The following is a 20843-nucleotide window of genomic DNA, read 5'->3' as shown; positions in this document are numbered from 1 at the left end:
AGAAGACTAAATTTCTCACACAGGGCAACTTCTTAAACGCATTTCTCATTAGAATTTAAAGTGAAATGTTTTACTTGATGCAGATGGTGGGGGAGGGGTAAATCGTGGTTGAACAGTGGCCTCCAGCGGCCAATGGAAATCAACACAGCTCCAAAGGATTCCTTAGCAATGCTGGTAGACAGAATCCTAGACATGCTTTGGGGGTTCAGTGGCCCCCATGTTTGAAATATATTACCTTTTAGATACTAAGTTACATATGTAATTATAGAAACATCAAGTGTCACTGCTATATTCATATTAACCTTATCTTAAATTTTAAGCTTCACCTCCTATTTCAAAAGTTAGGAATGACAAAATTTATATAAGAACTTCGTAGTTTATCCCTGATATTTTGATCAAATAGTTCCTCACCCAAATGATTCTTTTAGAGAATAAACCCACTAATACCTTTCTTTAATCCAACTGGGTTGACTATCAAAATATATGTACAATTGTAGGCATAATTCTTCCCCACTGGTTTACAACCTTAATCATTTATGTCCCAGCAGTGCTGGGAAGGAGGAGGGGCATTTACTTCGTTACTGCCAAATTCTGATGCTCTCAATCCATTTCTCATACCCGTGGTTGCATAGCAACAGTGAATCAGACGCAGCCTGAATTAGATGTCTTGCATCCATTAGGTTGAAGGTGCAGAAGTGACAGAGGGAATGCATAAGTTCAGACAGCTTCCTTTGATCCTCTGCAGCCCGTTCCTTTTAAATGACCATGTGAGGAGGACCCAACCTTGAATACTGATTTTATTTTCTTTTGAGTCTCCCCATTGCCTTTGTCTTGCTTTTGCTAACTCTATAACCTCTTCTAATTGCATTCTGGGTTAGTCAAGTGATACTGAGGCCAGTGAAGATAAAGATATTAAATGTAGCCAGAAATAAATCATTTTATTTTCCTTTGTCCTTCAGGATTTGATTTTCCTCAAGTTTCCAAAAAAAAGCACTCCCATACTTCCAACAACCTACCTAAGATTGAAAAAAAAAAACTGCATTTACATGGAGTGTATTGCATCATAATTATTGAAACTAACTGTAGACACTGAGCATCCAAACACTGATTTCTACTTATAATTGTACAACTATCTGGAAAGAAGATGGATGGATATGTCCCAGGTCTCACTTTTCTTTGAAAAACTAGCTAGAAACTACAGAAGGAAAGAAAAAGAACTTATCATGTGGAACAATGATTTTCTGACATGATTAGTGAGTAAAAGTTTTGTGAATCTGGACTCACCGAGTTCATCTATCTGTTTCAACAGTTCAACAGCGTCAAGTCCCACGGAGAATTTTATAAAAACTTGCACAAAGGGGTTCCTTAGGGTATTCTAACAAATAATAATAGGGAATCAGTTTCAATGAAAGAAGAAAACATGTTTAACATTGCCTCTCTAAAAACAATGACAGTGAAATGAAGTAACCACCACTGGGTATCATCAATGCACCATCTTGCAAAGGCTCACATACAAATCCTTGAGAAAAAAAAGAGAAGGTTGATGACTGGGAATGAGTTGAAAGGCTGGGCTTTTGTTTGTCTATAGACACAAATTGGTCAGCATGCTAAACTGGCCAGATATGGCCATAATTATCAACATTAGGAAATTATGTTCACTTTAACAGATGTTTTTCACATAGCTGTTGTATTATTTCTTTTTAATATAGGATATACACAATGGTTCGTGGTTGAATTTTATTCAACTGAAACAAAAACTACTTTTTAAAATTGTAATATCTATGTGAAACTTGACATGTAGATATTACATGTCAACTGATTTGTATTCCAGCTCTAATACTTCCCAGCTGTGAGGCTTTTAGCACGCACCCAGCCCTTCCCAGCTTTAGGTTACCTTTCTGTAAAGTAGGGATGAATGACTCATCTCATCAGAATAGTCAGTGTAACTTATTATAATATTGTTTTGTATTGTAATAAGTGCAACTATGTGAATACGAAAGAATAAGTTGGTGATAAAACTTTAAATATCTATATCCATGGAAAGATTGAAAAATTAAAAAAATAGTTGCTTTAAAAGCCTTTATAAAGGCTTTTATAGCTATCTTCCAAATTAGAAGACATAACTGCTACCACTGCAGGAGCCCTGTTAACTAATATTTATTGAACTTTTGCTATATGCTAGGCACTGGCTTACAGAGTTTAACTTAACTTTCTCACTTAGTTTTCAACAACACCTTGAGGTAAGTGCTATTATTATCTCCAGTTAATAGATGACAAATCTAGGGCTAAAGAAGCTATGTAAATTCTCCAAAGGACACACAATGAATGAGGGACAAGAAAAAATTAAAGGGAGAGACTTCAACTCAATTAAGAAATGTTTATTCATCTCATGTGTATATTCATGGCCTGGATATTACGCAAGCTAGGCTTAAGTTGGTTGCCCTTTTAGAGCAAAGTTTGGTACCATTTATTCTTTCTTTCTTACCAATATCTTTTGTTTTATTATCATGGAGATGAATGGTTAAGAATAGCATATATCATTAGAGCACACATATAATAGAAGTAATTTTCTAAATCCATAGCTTCTGCAGGTTCTAAGAATAATTGGTAGCATGTTGTCCACTGATGGAACAATTATGTATAGAGCGTGTCCTGTTAATTCACCACTTTTGCTAACAAAACTTTTTAATAAAACAATATGTGGCTTTTTTTTTTTCTCTTCACAGAAAAAAAGTTTTAGGAAAAAAGATCAATCTACCACTTGGGAAAATACATTTGTCAATAAAGTAATATCTAAGTAGCCTTTGTTATCTGAGTGAGACTCACTAGAAAAGGCCACTTAAAATGAGCATGCTTAAAATTAGATCCAAAATTGAATAGTAAATTGTATGTTAGATGTTTGATGAAAAATTTATTTTATATTTATTAAATGTATTAAATAGCTATTTTAGAGATTTGTTTTATCATTTATTTATAATAAAATTCGGGTTGTAATTGTAACTATGCACTAATTGCTAGTCAAGACAAAAACTGAGTAAAGTATCTTTGGGGTATAAATTTTTTGACCGAGTTGTGTTATGCAATATCCTTCATTCTATGTTTAACTTCCTGAACCTGATGATAAAGAAGAGCTTTTTTCTTTCTTTTTCCTTTCCTTTTCTTTTTTTTTGCAAAAATATTCCAGGGCTCCATCAATTTTTCAAAGGCCTCTCTGTGATATGCAAGCCAGGCTCTCTTGAAACTCCTGGGTTGTCATCATTCCTGCCAATTTTCTTTTCTTCAACTGATGACTGGGCTAACTACATTTCCCCAAGGTATTTGCATTGTCTTCAGAAAATTCTGCATCTTTTACAAGAATTGCAAATTATGCTTTTCAACTAATGGGTATTGGATTTGAGTTGTATTGTCAAATCTTTAACCTAAACTAGGGCAAGCATGAAGGATTGTTTGAGGGAACAAAGTTTTGAAGGGGCCAATTTATTAGAGCACTTTTTTTAGTCATGGTAGCTTTTGCTTCCTTTGGTGGCTTTGAACTGAAGACACTTAGATAACTAATGAGAACACCTTGTGTACAATATGTTAAAATAAATTTGGAATTTTTTTTAACACATATGTCATATGTTTCCAGCACAGAACTCCCCAAATTTAACATTCTCCAGAATACAGGATTTTAGGAATTCTGGTTTAGTTAAGATAGCTAAGGAGAGTAATTTAAAGGACAGAAATAAATAACATAAACATATTTTATAGCATTTTATTAATACCTTTGGAAAACTGATTTATACCACTAGTTAGGTCTCTAGATCAACTTGTAAGATATCTTATCTTTGAATTACAGACAGAGAAGTTGCAGTACAAGGGGTGAGGATGATTATGAATGTGAGTGACAGATCTATTATCCTGTCTCAGACTCACTCTCTGAAAGAGAGGCAATTTAAATCTGTTGAATGTGCATTCTAAGTGACTATCTGCCCATTCACATAATGAAGGCATTTAAAGTCTCAAAGAATTATAATTCCTACTAAAGTGAATGACAGAACCATCTTGTACCTGGAGCATTGGAATCGCCTGGTTTAACAGGTGGAAGGAATTCATGAAAAGTGGTGACTTATCCATCCATTCTTGAGATCTTTCTCTTAATTCCGCCAGCTGCCTCAGAGTTACGTTGGACTTAAAGACAAAGAAACAAAAGAGATCTGGTCCAATAGTATTTTGCTGGTCCATTACATATTCCAAAAAGGTCTCTTAAGATTGTTTTATTATATAACTTTAAAAACCAGTTCTAAAAGGTAAAGCTAGTAAAAAAATATTGGCAGAAATTTCCCACATGGCTGAAAGCTTTAAATGATAGCTTTTATAGGGTCAAGATCATTTTTAAAATTCTGGAAAACTTAGAGTTTGTTTCATAACCATAAGTGAATTTACAGCCAAAATGTAAGCGTGACTTCTGGAGTTCTCACAAGTGTTTCATTTTTACCAATGATACACTTAAGTTTTCTACTAAAGAAACATCCTAGTTCAAGCATATAAGGAGGATATTCTCATATATTTCTGGTGGGAATAAATATGTTGCAGCGTTTTTTGGGAAGCAATCTGACAATGGCTATTAAAATAAAATACTATATCCTTCAATCCCTCGATCCTGAACATGCATTGAACTGACATAAAAATACCACTATGTAAAACCATATGCGTGGGAGTGTTTGTTGTCACATTGTTTACAGTAGCCAAAACACAAAAACAAACCCTGGAAACAAAAATGAATGTCCAACAACTGAGGATTGGAGGACTAAATTTCATGTTATGAAAAAATTTGCAATCTTTAAAAAGGATAAATTAAACAATACCTATTGAGTGGGAAGAATTTCCACAATGTATTCTTATGTGAGAAAAGCAACATGTGGAAAAGTATTATAATGCCATCTTATTTTAATAATGCAAACAATGCCCAAAGAACTCCGCATCTGAATGTATATGTGGTAAAATAATCAATAGAGGATTAGAGGCATGTGAATAAGTTATAGAAAGACACATATTGGAATGCTAACATATATTAGTTAATGTGTAGGGAAGAGTAGGCTCAAGAGAGAAGAAAAAGGGGAGGTGAGAACCAAGCACAAAAGGAAAAGAAAAAAAGACTGCACTTAGAAAATAAGCATACATGTAACTTCACTTATGCAAAATTATGTAGAGGTATATAGTCATGAAGCAAATAAGGTATTAAATCACAAACAATACAAGCAAAGAACATTCAGTGTTGATCTCCTATCCATTTTTATATAGAAGTAAAAATAATGTGATATTCATATAAACTATAGTTTAATGAGCAAGTAATGGTGAAGCAGAGTATTTTTTTTCATTTTTGCTTTTTCATTTGAAAAGTATGAAGTTTATAATTCAAATCACTAAAGTCAACTTTAAAAGTGATAGGGAAAAACTATTATGGTTAAATTAGGCAGTTAATAAGAACAGTTACTATTAGTAATGTTGTCTTTCTCAGTATCTATCTTCTGTGTAAATATGAGATGTTAAATTGTACAACTAAATACAAAGCCCAGAATCTATGTTAGGGATTGTTTTTGTTCAAAGTAGGTATACAATGCCCAATATTATTTTTTCTAGCACAATTTTTACATACTTTGAAAGTTAGGCACCAGTTGTAGACAACTTTTCTGGTTTTTGAGATAAATTGAAAAATCTGAGGACCTGCTTCAACTAACCTCATTCTCAAGTGTCAACATGGTTCATTTCGCTTCAAAGGGCTACCACCCAATCTATATTGCTTGCACATATCCCAGGCAGAAGTTGAGAATTATTAAGAGCTTCAGAAAGCCAAGGGTAAGAATAGTAAAATACAAAGAAACCAGAGTCAGCTAAAGTAAATTTAGAAGTTGACTACTTTAAAAATCATCTTAATACTCAAAATAGAAACTTTGAGTTATAATGGTCAAACCTTTTCCATTATTGCCTTTGTAACTGGGTTATATGGTGCATACAAAATCCTTCCCAACAACATAGGTTTCAAGAAAGCCCAAATCACAGGTCCAGCAGGCATGTTTATGATGTCTTTATAAAGGGAGAAGCAAAATGGTGCTGGAAGGAAAAAGTGAAATAAAACCACTTAATAGATGTATTTCAAATCTATTTCCTCATGGTAAATTGACACAGATTATTCTTATCACACCCAAAAATACATGCCTTAGCACTTCTTATATTATTAACAGATGTGAGGCATCTGGTAGCAAAGTAAGAAAGCACAGGAACAAATCTTTTTTAGGTGAGAAAGTTTAACCCAATAAACAAGCCCAGAGTAAGTGATGGCATTTTGCCAAGAGGAGATAGAAAGATTGAAAACCACATTTCAGAATTGCCAACAGATCCATTTCATCAGCATTTAATTTTCTAAAAATACACAAAAACCTACTACTAGGATAGTACCAGATACATAAGAGCTGTTTAATAAATGTTTGGTGAATGAATAAAAAGATGAATAAATGAGTCAATCCAATTGCTGTACTAAACACCCATATATTATTTGACAGAGCTCACAGATCACATTTTGCATCTCCAAGTTTATAGATCAAGTAAACGACTTTGATGTGCCACTAAACATTTATGCTTCTGCCGCATTTCTGCAGCTCTACCATGTAGGATATAAATTTCTAATTCTAAAAAGTTAAGAAAAAATATCAACTCAAACAGACCTAAGGCAAGTTTTTGTATTATCTACAGGCCAGGAAGATGTGCATATCACTGACAAATTCTAAGAAGATAGGCCTTGCAGCAGACTACCTGGGTTCAAATAACAGCTCGGATACTTCCAAGTTGAGTGACCTTGGCTAGATTACCTACGCTCTTTGTGCCTCATTTCCCCTTATGTACATAACATGCTTAACATGTAGTAAGTGCTGTATAAGTGTTTTCTACTTTTCCTCTTGGGGAAAAATTAATACTTCATTATCATGAAAAGCTAAGACAGAATAGACAATGTTCTTAACTTGTCATTAAGAACAATCATCATTAAAGTATGCTCACTGGTATGTAGGGGGATTCCATATTTTGAAGCAATTTGCTTTTTACTTAAGTTATAGGTCAAAAAATCCTTGGTGTGGTTTCCTTTTGGCCTTTGGGAAGAGGGCAGCATGGCAATTAAATATTCGGTGGTAATTCCTTGGGAACACAATGCTTGGGAAATGGTCCTAAATGATCCCTGGGGCGTGTTCATTCGGTTGCTTCTGTACATTGCCTGTGAAACAAAAAACCAAGATTTATTAACATAATAGGAGCTATAGATGCTACTGAAAACAATATAGAAAGAACACCTGATGATGCTTAGAGGATCCTTGTAGGTTCTATAATTCCTTTAAAATGTGTATCTCAAATGTAAATGTAGAATGATAATCTTCACCAATTGAAGTGGCAAAAACTGTGGCTAAGAGTAGAGGAGTTTTCTTGTAGGCGATTTTTTTTTCAATGTACTCAATTTGAAGCCGTGTTATAACTAATCTTAAAAACAAGTTAATATGACAGAAGGAATTTTTCAACAAGAACATTCCTGGGTAACTTTTCTACCTGTGTTAATGGAACATTTCTGGGCAGATGCATTTGTTTCAGGGATCTCATTTTGTCCAGCAGCGGATGTGTGCCGGAAGCCATCTGATTGAGAATCTCCTTTAGTCTCATGAAGAGTTCTATCATCTTTTCTACTGGCTTTTGATCTTTCCTAGGAAAAAACACCTAACAGAAACAGAATAAAAATAAATCATTTATGTGGAGAAACTGGAACCCTCATGCACTGTTGGTAAGAATGTAAAAAGGTACAGCCACTTTAGAAAACATTTCAAAAGTTGTAAAATGGCTAAATGTAAATGTACTATACAACCCAGCAATTCTATTCCTAGGTATTTATCCAAGATTATTGAAAACATATGTCCACACATAGATTTGTATGCAAATATTCATAGCAGCATTATTCACAATAGCCAAACGGTGGAAACAATCCAGGTAAATGGATAAAACAAAATGTATATCCTTAAAAAAGAACACTATTTGGCAGTAAAAAGAAATGAAATACTGAAATGTGTTACAACATGTATGAAACTCAAAAACATTATATTAAGCAAAAGAAGCCAGACAAAAAGACTACATATTGTATGATTCAATTCATATGTAATATCTAAAAAAGACAAATCTATAGAGACAGAAAATAGATCAGAGGTTGCCTGGGTGAGAGGTCAAAATGAGAAGTAACTGAAAATGGATATGAGGTTTCTTTTTGGGGTACTGGAAATGTCCTAAAATGACATTGTGGTAATAGTTACACAATTCTATACATTTACTAAAAAATTGTTGAATTGTACACTTAAAATGAGTCAATTTTATGGTACCTAAATTATACCTCAATAAAGTTGCAAATAAATGATTTTAGAGGTCATCAAGACAAATGTCAATTACATAACTCTTCATGCATACCATTCCTCAAAAATCATATAATGTGATCCTAAAAATCAAGAAAACTCTGTCAAAAAGCTTACATGATTTATCAGGCTATTTAATTTCATAATGCTTATCTGCTACAGGAATAAACATTGAAAATATTTTTTAAATCTTAAAATAATTTCATCCTCTGATTCATTTATTCAGCAAACACTGAGTGCCTGGTATGTTGCCAGCACTGCACAAGGTAACGGGTATGCAGTGGGGCACGAGGTGTCATCATCCCTGCACTCAGAGAACTTTGGTCTATTAGGAGGCACAGATATCAAATGATAGCTTTTATAGGGTCAAGATCATTTTTAAAAATTCTGAAAAACTTAGAGTTTGTTTCATAACCACAAGTGAATTTATAGCCAAAATGTAAGCGTGATTTCTGGAGTTCTCACAAGTTTTTCATTTTTACCAATGATACACTTAAGTTTTCTACTAAAGAAACATCCTAGTTCAAGGATATAAGGAGGATATTGTCATATATTTCTGGTGGGAATAAATATGTTGCAGATATCAAACAAGGCAATGAACAAAGGCTGGGGAATATGAGAAGGTAGGGAGCATTTAGCTAAGAAATCAGAGGTCTCTTTCCAAGTTGGAATCCTAAAGGATGAGAAAGAACGTATCATAGGAAGAATAAGAAGAGGAAGGGTATAGGCAGAAGGGGAAAGATGTGTGAGGTCCCTAAGGAGAGAAAGCTCTTGGCCTATCCAAGGAAGTCAAAAACCATGACAATGAGCACAAGATTCAGTTGGAGAGATAGCCTTGTATTTGCATCTGCCACACTGTTCAGCTCTCATTTGTGAAGGTATAGCTGCCTCAGTGGCACAGCTACTAATTGCAATCAGATTTTTCTAAATTAGAACCAACATTTCTATTTTTCTATTTTCTATTCTAGTTCTGAAATTCTAGGCATTCCTATATTGATGTGAGATAAATTGACTAATGATGGGAAATTTTTATTATTTTTGTTTGCAATACTAAGAAGAATTGGAAATGGTCTACTTGTCAAATGCACATGTTTAATTAATAGACTCACCAAGAAATTTTTATTCTGATTTCTGCTCTACAGAAATATTATAAAATAAGAATTAAAATTTTAGGTGAACAAAATTCATAATTTCATGTCCTATGTATTTTAGGTTATAGTTTATGTAAAATAACCATTAGTTTAGTTCATGGGTATTTTCTGAGTTTTCCTATGAGCCAGGTACTGTTTTTGGCATTTGAAATATTTCAGTGAACAAAGAGGCCCTTGTGGAGCTTACATACTAGTGGGAATAGACAGAAAATAAATTAGAAAAATGAAAACTAAATAAAATATAGAGTTTGATGGAAGTGCAATAGAAAATAAATAGAACAGGAAAATGGGGGTTGAGAGTGCTATAGGCAGCATTGGTTGCATTTTAAATAGGGTGGTCAGGGTAGGCCTTATTGAGAAGGTCAATGTTAAGCAAAAAACTAGCCCTGCAAACCATGTGAAGGGTGTCCCCAGAGCAGTGCCATGCAGTAGCCACAGGCACAGAGAGTAGCCAAGGAGGAAATGAGATCTCAGAGATGAAAAGTAGTTGATGTGCATGTAGGTCATGAAGCAGACGTGAAGGTTTCCTTGAATAAAATGGAGAGCCGCTGGAAGGCTTTGCGCAGAAGGGTAACATAATGAGGCCTAAGTTTTTAAAAGATCACTCTGATGCTTTGGAGGTGGGGGGGATAGGGGAAGAGGGCAAGTGTGGCAGCAGGGAGACTGGTTAGGAGGCCATTGCAGAAACGCAGGTGTGGGGTGGTGGTGATGACTCGGAACAGGATTACTTATGACTAGTCCTGAACCATTTTTCTCCCTTTGGCTAACATGTCTCAACAACAGAAGTCAGCCATTTGCTTTTTTACTTTAAAGAGAAAAACAAATTTTCAGTGTTTTTAAGAGCATTTAAATATTTTTGACCCAAGTAGAAATCTGGGTGAACATAGGTGTTTCGTTTTATTATGTTTATATTTTTTTCAGTTATTTATTAAATAAGTACTCATAGAACACCTGACTATTGCAAGATGAAGTCATTTTGGCTTTACTAAGCCCTAATAATGACCATTTACTGGATAAGTAATGGTAGCTTCTACCTAAATTGATGAAGGAAACACAAAACTTTTTTTGAGGACACCAAAAAAAATCCTATTTTTTCATTAAAAAAAAAACTTTGTTCTAATTTTTATTTTTATCCTACCAAATTAATGCCTGTTCATTGTAAAAAAAATTATAACATTTGTATTTTACACTTTTGAAATACATTTGTATTTCACAGTAATGGTATATATTGAATTTAATTATTGGTCCCTGATACATAAACTGAGAGTTAATAAGGCAATCATATTAGTGTCCTCATCCATAAAATGTGCAAAATTGCAACGTATGATCTCTACGGTTTCATTGAGCTCTAAAATAATGTTCTGACTCCAAAAGCTGGATAAATGGATCTTATCCTTGATAGTATCAGAGAGCATACATGTGTAATTAAATATTTTTATACTAAATCATCAATATCAATATATTTCACCAATAGCAACTTGCCTTGTATGTGAAGTTATAAATGTCTAAGTAGTGCAGAAAAGTAAGTCCAATGAGGTAAGACTGATGTGATCTCTCTAGAAGAGGCAGGCTGCAGAATTCCTTCATCGCATCTTCCAGTTTCGGATTGGTAACATTAGCATCACAAGAATGCAGCCAGAACACCCGAGAAATAATCTACAAATTGGAAAAAGAAAAATATTTTAGCTGTGAATCACTTGAGCGTGGTCTGTCCATTTTGGGTTTTTTTTTAATACACTCTATGTTTTAAAATATGAAAAATTGTTCTCAAGAATCAAACTGGTGCTTATTTAAAGCACTAATTACTATTATAGAGAACCCATAGTTCACTGGAAAACTTACAAAATAAGGTGGGAAAAGAGAGACAGAGACATCCAGGATGACTCCCGGATTTCTTGTCTATACAGCTTGTGAATGATGGTACCAAGAAAGATAATTGGTTTAGAATAAGTTTGGGGAAAATATTAGATTAAGACTCTGCTGCCTCTTATAGGACTAACATTCATCAGGTGTCGGGCAGATGGGAGTGGGAAGGGGGGGATGGGTGTATACATACATAATGAGTGTGATGTGCACTGTCTGGGGGATGGACACCTTGAAGCTCTGACTGGGGGCGGGGAGAGGGGGAAGGGCAATATACGTAACCTAAACATCTGTACCCCCATAACATGCTGAAATAAAAAAAAAAATGACTCTGCTGCCTTTAAAATTTTACTCTTAGTTAATTCAGATGGCATTTAGGTTTTATAATCATTGAAAGTTATAATCTTATACAATATACTATGGGGATCCAGAGACAGAAAACACACGAAACAAAACAAAACAAAAAGCCCAGGATCATACAATACTGTGAGTCACCCACCTTGGACAGGGAAGCTCATACAGATAGTGAAGTATGACTGTGGGGAATAAGATACCATCTCTGTTGCCCCCAGGTTAAAATAAAGAGAAAATCTTATGAAATTCAATATTGTAGAAACTTTTCACTCTTTCCTCTTGGAAGTAATAAAAATGTAAGCTCTCCATTTACATATTTTTATTTACTAAAATGGACCTGTTCTTCAGAAGCCAGAAACATGATTGCTGAGAGCAGATCTTAGGATCAAAGGAGCAAAAGGTGAGATCAAAGGAAAAAGGTAAACGAATATTATTTGCTAGTACAAGAGGAAGAAAAGTGAAGGCAAAGCTGTTTTAATTTTTATGTGGGGAACCAATTAAAATGACACGAGGTAAATTCAATATATTCCAAAGGGAGCGTTAAACGCTTTTAAAAACCTTTATCCAATATTGGAAAATAACTGGGCTGTGCTTAGAAATGACACAGTCTGTCACACATAAGTTTTAAATGGATGAGGCCTTAAGCTCTGCGGCTCTTTTGGAAAATTTCTATGACACTCCCAGACAATGGACTTGGAAAAGGAACAAAAGATAAGACATTTTGAGTGAAAAACCTTATTATCGGCCTATGAGGAAAAGACATTATTCATTTTCACACCAAAAAATGTTTGCTACAACCACAAACTTACCCATAACTTCCTTGATCACATCTATTGTATATGCCATGTCTTGTTTTGGGACTTAAAAAATAAAAATGAGTATCCATCTTTTGAGTTACAACAAACAGAAAATTGTCTCCATACTTCTTTCCCCAATTAGGTTACTGAAATTTGACTTTGATATCATCATTATAGTAGGTGCAAATTCAGCTCAATGTGATTGTGATAATGAATACAATTCTTTACTGATGGCACCAATTGTTTAAGGAAGCCATCTGGGGGTGAAGAAAAGGAGAGAATAAAGAAGACAAAGGGACAGACAGAGAAGGAAAAATAAAGGGAAAGGAACACACAGTGACAATATTCTTGCTTCAGAATTTTTCTTCTGTCTTCACGTAAAAATTAGGCCTCTAATTTTATCATTTGTATGGAAAATTCTCCAGATTTACATGCAACTTGCTAGTGTTCTTGACAAATGCTAAATGCTACTTAAACTTCTAAAAACTGCATGAAGGCCGGGCGCGGTGGCTCACGCCTGTAATCCTAGCACTTTGGGAGGCCGAGGCAGGAGGATTGCTCAAAGTCAGGAGTTTGAGACCAGCCTGAGCAAGAGTGAGACCCCATCTCTACTAAAAAATAGAAAGAAATTAACCAGACAACTAAAAATATATAGAAAAAAAATTAGCCAGGCATGGGGGCACATGCCGGTAGTCCCAGCTACCCGGGAGGCTGAGGCAGTAGGATTGCTTGAGCCCAGGAGTTTAAGGTTGCTGTGAGCTAGGCTGATGCCACGGCACTCTAGCCTGGGCAACAGAGCAAGACTCTGTCTCAAAAATAAATAAATTAAATTAAATTAAATTAAATTAAATTAAATTAAAAAATGTAAAAACTGCATGTAAGTACAAACACATGACACTCTACCTCAGCCCTATTATCAGGGATAGGAAGGGCCAGCAACTTATCAATACTCCTGTTGGACATTCCTGTTGTTCTCCTCAAATCTTCTTTTAGCTCTTCAACATTTTTAAACATTTCTATTAACTGACCTGCAAGAAAAGAAAAACAATTTACATGCTGGTTGTAATGTCATTCTATTTAGTCACTCTTGCATACAGAAACCTTCTAGACTGAAACATATTCAACATACATGCCTGTCAGGAACAGATGTCCCCCAGTTTGGGCAAACTTTTTGTATCTTTAGGATCTATTTCTATCTGAGTTAGATTTGTTCTTATTATGATATCATTAAGCCAAGGTAACAGATTGCTCTGGGTTATAAATTTTCCTGAGGTATCTATAATACAAAGGTGATTCAAAGAAAATATGGTTTCCTTACATATTTTGATCACATAATGCACTAAACAAATATCTCTCCATTTGATTTAAAACATCACACAAATTTAAAGTGCTTTTAAACCTGGGATCATATTAATATTGTCAACTTAGGACAAGGTTTGATAAATTCACAACATAACACCACAAGGCATTTTTCCTTAACTTTGCCTAGCACACTACACTTTATAAAGGGTTCTTATTATCTCACTTTTATATAGAATGTGTTTAACTTCAAACTCTTTTAGGACAATGATTATAATTATTTCATATTTGGGTCATTGAAGGCACAATAAACAATATTTTGATTTATTTCAGCAGATTGTAATCTCCAGTCTGCAAATGCCTTTCAATTTCTTTTATTAATATCTCTCATGCAAATATACCTTCTTTATTTTTGGACTTAGTGCCCTTCCAATTTTGTGGCTGCCTGTTGTCCAAAATTCTGAATGCCTTTCCTTTCAGTACTGAGGCATTATGCAAAGGAGAAACATATTGCATGATACATCATGCTCAGAATACTAATAGAAAGTTCTGAATTGAGATTTCTGTAGACAGCAGTGCATCCTTTTTGTTTTTTCAATCAGATTATTTTCACAGAAGCAAATAAATTTCATTCTTGCTCTTGCTGCAGACTATCTAATGCACTGTAATATATCAGAGAAACAAAAGGTGAATGGTCTAACTAGTTAAATTTTTAAAGATCTTTTTGCTATGATATCAAATTTCCCTGTTTCATTCTCTGCTACCTTTCTATGTGTTTACTTTAGACATGTAACCATATCTGAAAGCTTCAGGTTTCTCACGTGTAAGGGCAAATAACAAAGCAGGTTTGGATGGGAACTTCAAAAAAGCCTTTCATAAACTGCAGCATGAGAATCACATGCATTCTAATACGACAGGACTTAAAATGTGCATGGGGAAACACCTGGTTTTTCAGAGGCATCTGCACTGTTATTAACATGCAGCATGGCTTCTATGGTCGGTATTAACTGTGTGATATTTTCCAAGTAATTCATTTGCAGTGTCTGTTCGAGAAACCTGGAATGAAACAGAGAGAAGAAGAAATTCAACTATGCATATCAATATTTTGAGAGGGATGTCACGAAGGAAGAAGACAATGGAAAAACTTACTGATCCATATTCAAATTAATTTTGCTTGGATCCCCAGTCAGTAAATCTCTCAGTTTTTCAGATATGACATTGTCATGGTATAGTAAGCTGGTTGCTATTTCGGTGCCCAGCTCTGCTGCTTCAAGGAGCTGCAGATCAAATGCACTGTCTTCACACAGGCTCCCAAAGCTCATATTAGAAAGATGGCATGATTTCTCTACCAGATTGAAAGTTTCTGATTCACAAAGAAGTTCGGTCAAGTTTCGAAGTTGAGACAGCTTTCCAAAAAGGGGAAAGAGTGGGAAATAGATTAGTTACATTATTCTACATATTTAGTCATTCATGATAAGCAAACAAAATTGATTTGCTTTTTAAAAACATTCTGCGTATGTGTTTGGTTAGCTGGCATTTGGCATTAGGTTTATTACAAAGCACTGTTTTCTGTCATTTGAGTTTATTGTTCTCTTAAGAATTTTATAAAAATTTAGACATATTAGACCTGTCTTCCTCTATAGATTCATGGGTTTAAAAAAATGTAGTTTAGTTTTACCAAATTTGAATCATAAATACTGTAACTAATTTTATCTTTTTATTTATTTATTTAGAGACAGGGTCTCACTCTATCACTCGTGCTAGAGTACAGTGGTGTCATCATAGCTCACTGCAACCTCAAGCTCCTGGGCTCAAGCAATTCTCCTGCCTCAGCAAGGAGGCAAAAGCTGGACAACAGGCACACACCATCATGCCTATCTAATTTTTCTATATTTTGTAGAGAGAGGGTCTCTCACTCTTGCTAAGGCTGGTTTTGGAACTCCTGGCCTCAAGTGATCCTCCCACCTCTGCCTCCCAAAGTGCTAGGATTAACAGCATGCGCCACCACACCCAGTCCTAATTTTATATTTTAATTTATATTTTAAATCATGTGTAGGGCAGATAGAAAGCAGATTTGATTTGGAACTTTAAAAAAGCCTTTCTTCCTCATACCCATTAGGATGGCTATTATTGAAAAAATGGAAAATAACAAGTATTGGTGAGGATGTGGAGAAATTTTAGCCATGTACACTGTTGGTGAGAATGTAAAATGGTATGAAAAACAGTATGGTGGTTCCTCACACAATTAAAAATAGAATTACCATATGATCTAGCAATTCCACTTCTGGGTATAAACTGCAGAGAATTGAAAGCAAGGTCTTGAAGAGATATTTGTACAGCCATGTTCATAGTAGCATTATTTACAACAGCCAAGAGGTAGAAGCAATGCAAGTGTTCAACAACAGATAAATGGGTAAGCAAAATGTGATGTGTGTAAATACACACACACACACACACACACACACACACACACAATGAGACAGAAAGTAAAATTATAGTTGTCAGGGGCTGGGGGAAGGGGGAACGAGGAGTTGTTTAATGGGTATAGAGTTTCAGTTTCACAAAATAAAGAGTCCTGGAGATTAGTTAAACAACAATGTGAATATACTTGCCACAATTGAACTGTACAGTAAAAATGGCAAATATTATGGTATGTTTATTTTACCACAATTTTTAAAAATTGATAAAAAAATAAAACAGTCTTTCTTAAACTGCAGCATGAGAATCACATGCTTTCTAATAAGACTGTGTTTAAACTCTGAGTGACAACACATCTGGGTTTTCAGAAGTGTCTGCATTGTTATTGATGTTGTTTCCTGCCCTCCTCTGTATTGTAGGGAATGAGGTGCTTTTGTCCTATGGAAGTGCTTAAAAGGGCTTAAAATTCCATATCCAGATGAAAAAGAGAAAAATGGAAATCAAATAATTGGTTCCCAAATGCATCTGAGTCAGAATTGTAAGGGACACGATTGTAGAGGCCTCATAATATCAGGGCCATAAAATGATAAAACAATACTTCTGAGCTCTTGGTGGGTACGTGGAGGGAGGTGTCTCAATAAAAATATTGTGTTATCTGTATTACTGTTCAATAAGGGGAACACCCATTTTAGGTGTAGCCCCCCAACCATGAAGTTATCCTTCCCACCAAAGGGACTGGAAAGAAAAAGATAAAACAGACAATGAAGGGAGAAGAAAACACACAAGCTCAAGAAGAATAAAATGTTCAGGCTGGGCCAGAAGGCTGGGAAACAGAGGGAAGAGTCGCCAATGAGTAACAGGATTCCCTGCCACCTTGGGAATACCATGAAGAAAGCTTTGGAATGAGTGGGCCCTAACTGACTGTCACAATCATGATACTAATTATCAGGGTGGGCAAAGCAGGGAAGTAAGAGCATCTCCAGTTGTAAAACTCTAGGAGTTTGTCTTCATTCTTCCAGTGATGTGTCCTGAGTGTTTCCTGTGTGTGGGACTCTGTGCCAGGTGCTGGGGATACAATGGCAAAGGGACAGACCTGGCAATATTGCTCGTGGAGCTTTCGGTCTAGGACTGAATGGCTTCTGTCAATTTCAAATAGCAGCCATGCTTATTATTACATAAATGACAAAAGATTTCCTACCCAAGGGACAAGGGTCATGGCTTATGTCCATTTCTGTGGCTTCTATGACTTATTTCATAATGTGATCCTCAAGGGGAACATTATATTCAAATTGTGGGTGATGTTTTAAATTATTCTTAACCCTAGTCTCATCCCATTTGTATAAATGGTTGAGACTGTGTTGTCTCCATTTCCCTAATGTATATTGTGTGCTTCCCGGTTATTTCCTAAGTCAAGAACTACCATGAGTCCTTGCCCACAGAGTGTGATTACAATGCCAGTGCTCTACTTTAACACCCTTATTTTTTCATGCCTTCATGGACCAATTAAGCTCCTACCATGTGAGGCTTTAGAGACGAAGAAGGCATAATCTCATCAGAGTTTACACTCTAGGGAGGGACATAGAACCTACACATACACAAACTATAATGCCAAGGAATGAGTTATACAGGCCAGAAATCTCAGTCATTAGAGACTCCTCTTCCTTATGCCTCACATCTCACTGGCTGCCACATTGCTTCAATTTGATCTCCTAAATCACTCTTATCAGTCTTGGAACTGTCTCTTTCTTCTATCCTCTGCCAATGGCACAGTGCAGGCCCTCTCTTTTCACTTAGATTCCTGCAAAAATAGCCTACTTGGCTTCCCTCCAATCACTTGTCTATAATTCTCCCAGAGAGATCTCTTTCTAAAATGCAAATTTCACCTTCTCCAAATTCACAACTTTCAGGATCAAATTCAAACTCCTTGGCTAAGTATTAGGAAGCCTTCAGGACTTGGGTTCAGTCTCCCTCTGCAGGCCCCTTTCTTGCCTGTCCCGTGGGCACCTTCTGCTCCAGCTGGACACATATGAATGCAGGTAACTCGTACCTTCTTTTAGGTCCATGCCTCTGTCTTCTCAAAAACTCAGGTCTCTATATCTAGAATGTAGGACTCTAACCTAATTCTACACAGTTCTCAAGACTAAGAATAAGCATTATCTCTTCTATAAATTTCTTTTCTCCACCTCCATCCCCTGCAATGCACGTTAGATATCCCACCTCTGTGCACCAAATCCTGTCCATCCACATACCAGAGCTCTTACCTCACTGTATTAGAATTGTTGCTCTGCATTTCCATCTCTTTCCTTGGCTCAATTATAAACATTTGGGGGTTAGAGAGTATATCTTATAAATAAATTGATTAATATTATGGGAGCACAGGTAATGAATGAAAAGAATGAATAGATAAATATTATAGGAGCACAGAAGATAAAGTCATTACCCTGGCTGAGAAAGAGGGAGAAAGGTGATACTCTCTAATATTATAGAAGTGACATTTAAACTTGTGCTTGGCTAAACAGTGGGCATACATAGGCACAAACAGATGTAAAGGACAATCGAAACCAAGAAGAGAGGTGGCTTGGAGGGGGGATGACAAGTAAAAACTATTGGGTACAATGAATGTTATTATGGCGATGGGCACCATAAAAGTCCCGACTTAAGTATTATACGAGGTATCCACGTAACAAAAACATTTGTAGCCCCTTAGTATTTTGAAATAATAAGTAAATAAATAAATAAACATGCCTGTGAAGGATGAGTAGGAATTTTCCAGATGAATGCATAACTTCCTTCTCATTTGCACAAACAAATTAAGATAATGCTAAATTAAGTATATTAGAATTTTTGATGCATGTAGAAGGCTAGGGCTAAAATGTAGGTAATCCAACTAGCACATTTATTTGTAATATACACTGACATAATGTTTGGCATGCCTGCTTAATTATACCGTGTTGACTATACAGCAAGTCATCTCACTTGCCCTGAATAAACCAGTTCTAATTTTACTTTATTCCTGGCTACATAAATCCAATTAAACTGCTGTTCTTACTAGGAAAGCTGCTTTCAAAATTAAATAGGGTTATTTAAGAAATGAAGAGATTTTCATGATAACCTGTATACTATATGCATGAGCTAAACAAAGAATAATAAGAAATAAGCATGAACAGATTCAAACTTCAGATTTTAAATTTTGAGCTTGCTTTCTTCCCCCTTTACTCAATAGCATACATTCAAATATGACTTATTAGTTTCTGTTTCTGATGACAATAATAAAAATAGGATGAGTCAACGTTTGAGATTTTTGTATGCTGTGAAATCTAAAACAGCATATTTTAAAATCTACTTTGATAGATTTTAAAACTTAGGACATCTCAAGTTAGAAATCATATTATGAATCCTTTCTCAAACTGTGAAGCTTAATAAGGTAACTATATTGTTAGCCATTCCTTTATATATGCACATACTTTAATCTGGCTCTTATGAGTCATTTCATGCAGAAATCTCCACCGATTAAAAACAAAGTACCATTGTACAACACCAAAGTCTTGTCATCCTTTTTCTAGAGTCATAAGTAGAACCATTATAAATCTAGAGTCAAAATAGGATCATAAGTTACAAAGATCAGACTTAAACTAAAAGCATATCTTGCCAAAATATTATAGGAAGTATTGAGGTTTATTTTTTTCTTTCATGGCTTACTTTTGATTTTAAGACTTCAGGAACTGGAGGGAAGTAATCCTCATAGGAGCCATTTCGAAGAAAAGATTTTCTAAATCTTATTGTGGACTGAAGGAGTCTTATATTTTCTGTAAAGGAGGGGAGAAGAGTTACTTTATGTGAATTGCAAGGTCATTTAGGAAATCCATTTGAAAGACACCTCTATCCTGATTTATTACTAAATTTTTTCTATGATAACAGCTTAGTTCAATATAAATATAAGACGAGTAAAAGTTTAACCTTTATTTGAACCATGGGGACAATAGAGTTCATTATTTTTAAAATATTCATAGATATTCTGCTTAGAGATAAAAATATTTCTAGGAAAGGTGCTACATAGTTTTGACTCTGTGAACTGAATATGCTTTTATTTCTGACTTTTGGATGTACTATTCAGCTGAAGTATTTTGGGGGGAATAGGTTGTATCATCCCTGTGAAGTAAATATGCCCTTCCAACCTGATTAATTCATGCCTGGTAAACAAAGACCAGGTTTAAATATTTGTTGTGCTATTTGCCTGCCATTAACTCTCAAAAAACTATTTTGGTATAGAACAAAGGAATGTGTGTCTCCTAGAAAGTGTGAGAAAATAGATATTTCTTCTTATGAAAAGAAACAAAACATTTGATTAAGTGCAACCTTTGTGGTTGCCCATGTAGGCAGAAAATTGAAAATAAAAGGTGTGTGAGAGTAGGAAGTAAAAATAATCTGCCACAAAAATGCCTTTGTTGATGTAAATTACATCTGCTTTTAGAACTCTGTATTAACATACTAATATTCTTCATTATTTTTTAACAAATGAGATTATTAAGAGCATAGAAATTATC

The 20843-nt window shown here is 35.1% G+C and overlaps 1 protein-coding gene across 1 annotated transcript in view; it reads right to left on the bottom strand.

Moving 5' to 3' along the window:
* The window catches only part of ABCA12 (ATP binding cassette subfamily A member 12), a 162653-nt gene that overhangs the window by 56566 nt on the left and 85244 nt on the right, over positions 1-20843 (bottom strand). Inside the window, exons 11-20 of the mRNA XM_045560161.1 lie at positions 19999-20105; positions 15031-15287; positions 14825-14937; positions 13486-13610; positions 11051-11224; positions 7573-7737; positions 7036-7246; positions 5954-6093; positions 4051-4170; positions 1285-1375 (exon numbers count right to left, since the gene is read on the bottom strand). Coding sequence (XP_045416117.1) covers positions 1285-1375; positions 4051-4170; positions 5954-6093; positions 7036-7246; positions 7573-7737; positions 11051-11224; positions 13486-13610; positions 14825-14937; positions 15031-15287; positions 19999-20105 — 1503 coding nt within the window. The remainder of the gene's footprint in view (positions 1-1284; positions 1376-4050; positions 4171-5953; positions 6094-7035; positions 7247-7572; positions 7738-11050; positions 11225-13485; positions 13611-14824; positions 14938-15030; positions 15288-19998; positions 20106-20843) is intronic.

The sequence above is a fragment of the Lemur catta genome, chromosome 8 (genome assembly GCF_020740605.2).
Source record: "Lemur catta isolate mLemCat1 chromosome 8, mLemCat1.pri, whole genome shotgun sequence".
NCBI classification, from domain to species: domain Eukaryota; kingdom Metazoa; phylum Chordata; class Mammalia; order Primates; family Lemuridae; genus Lemur; species Lemur catta.
Note: the sequence above shows the minus strand (reverse complement) of the source record. Positions and strands in the feature narration are given on the sequence as shown.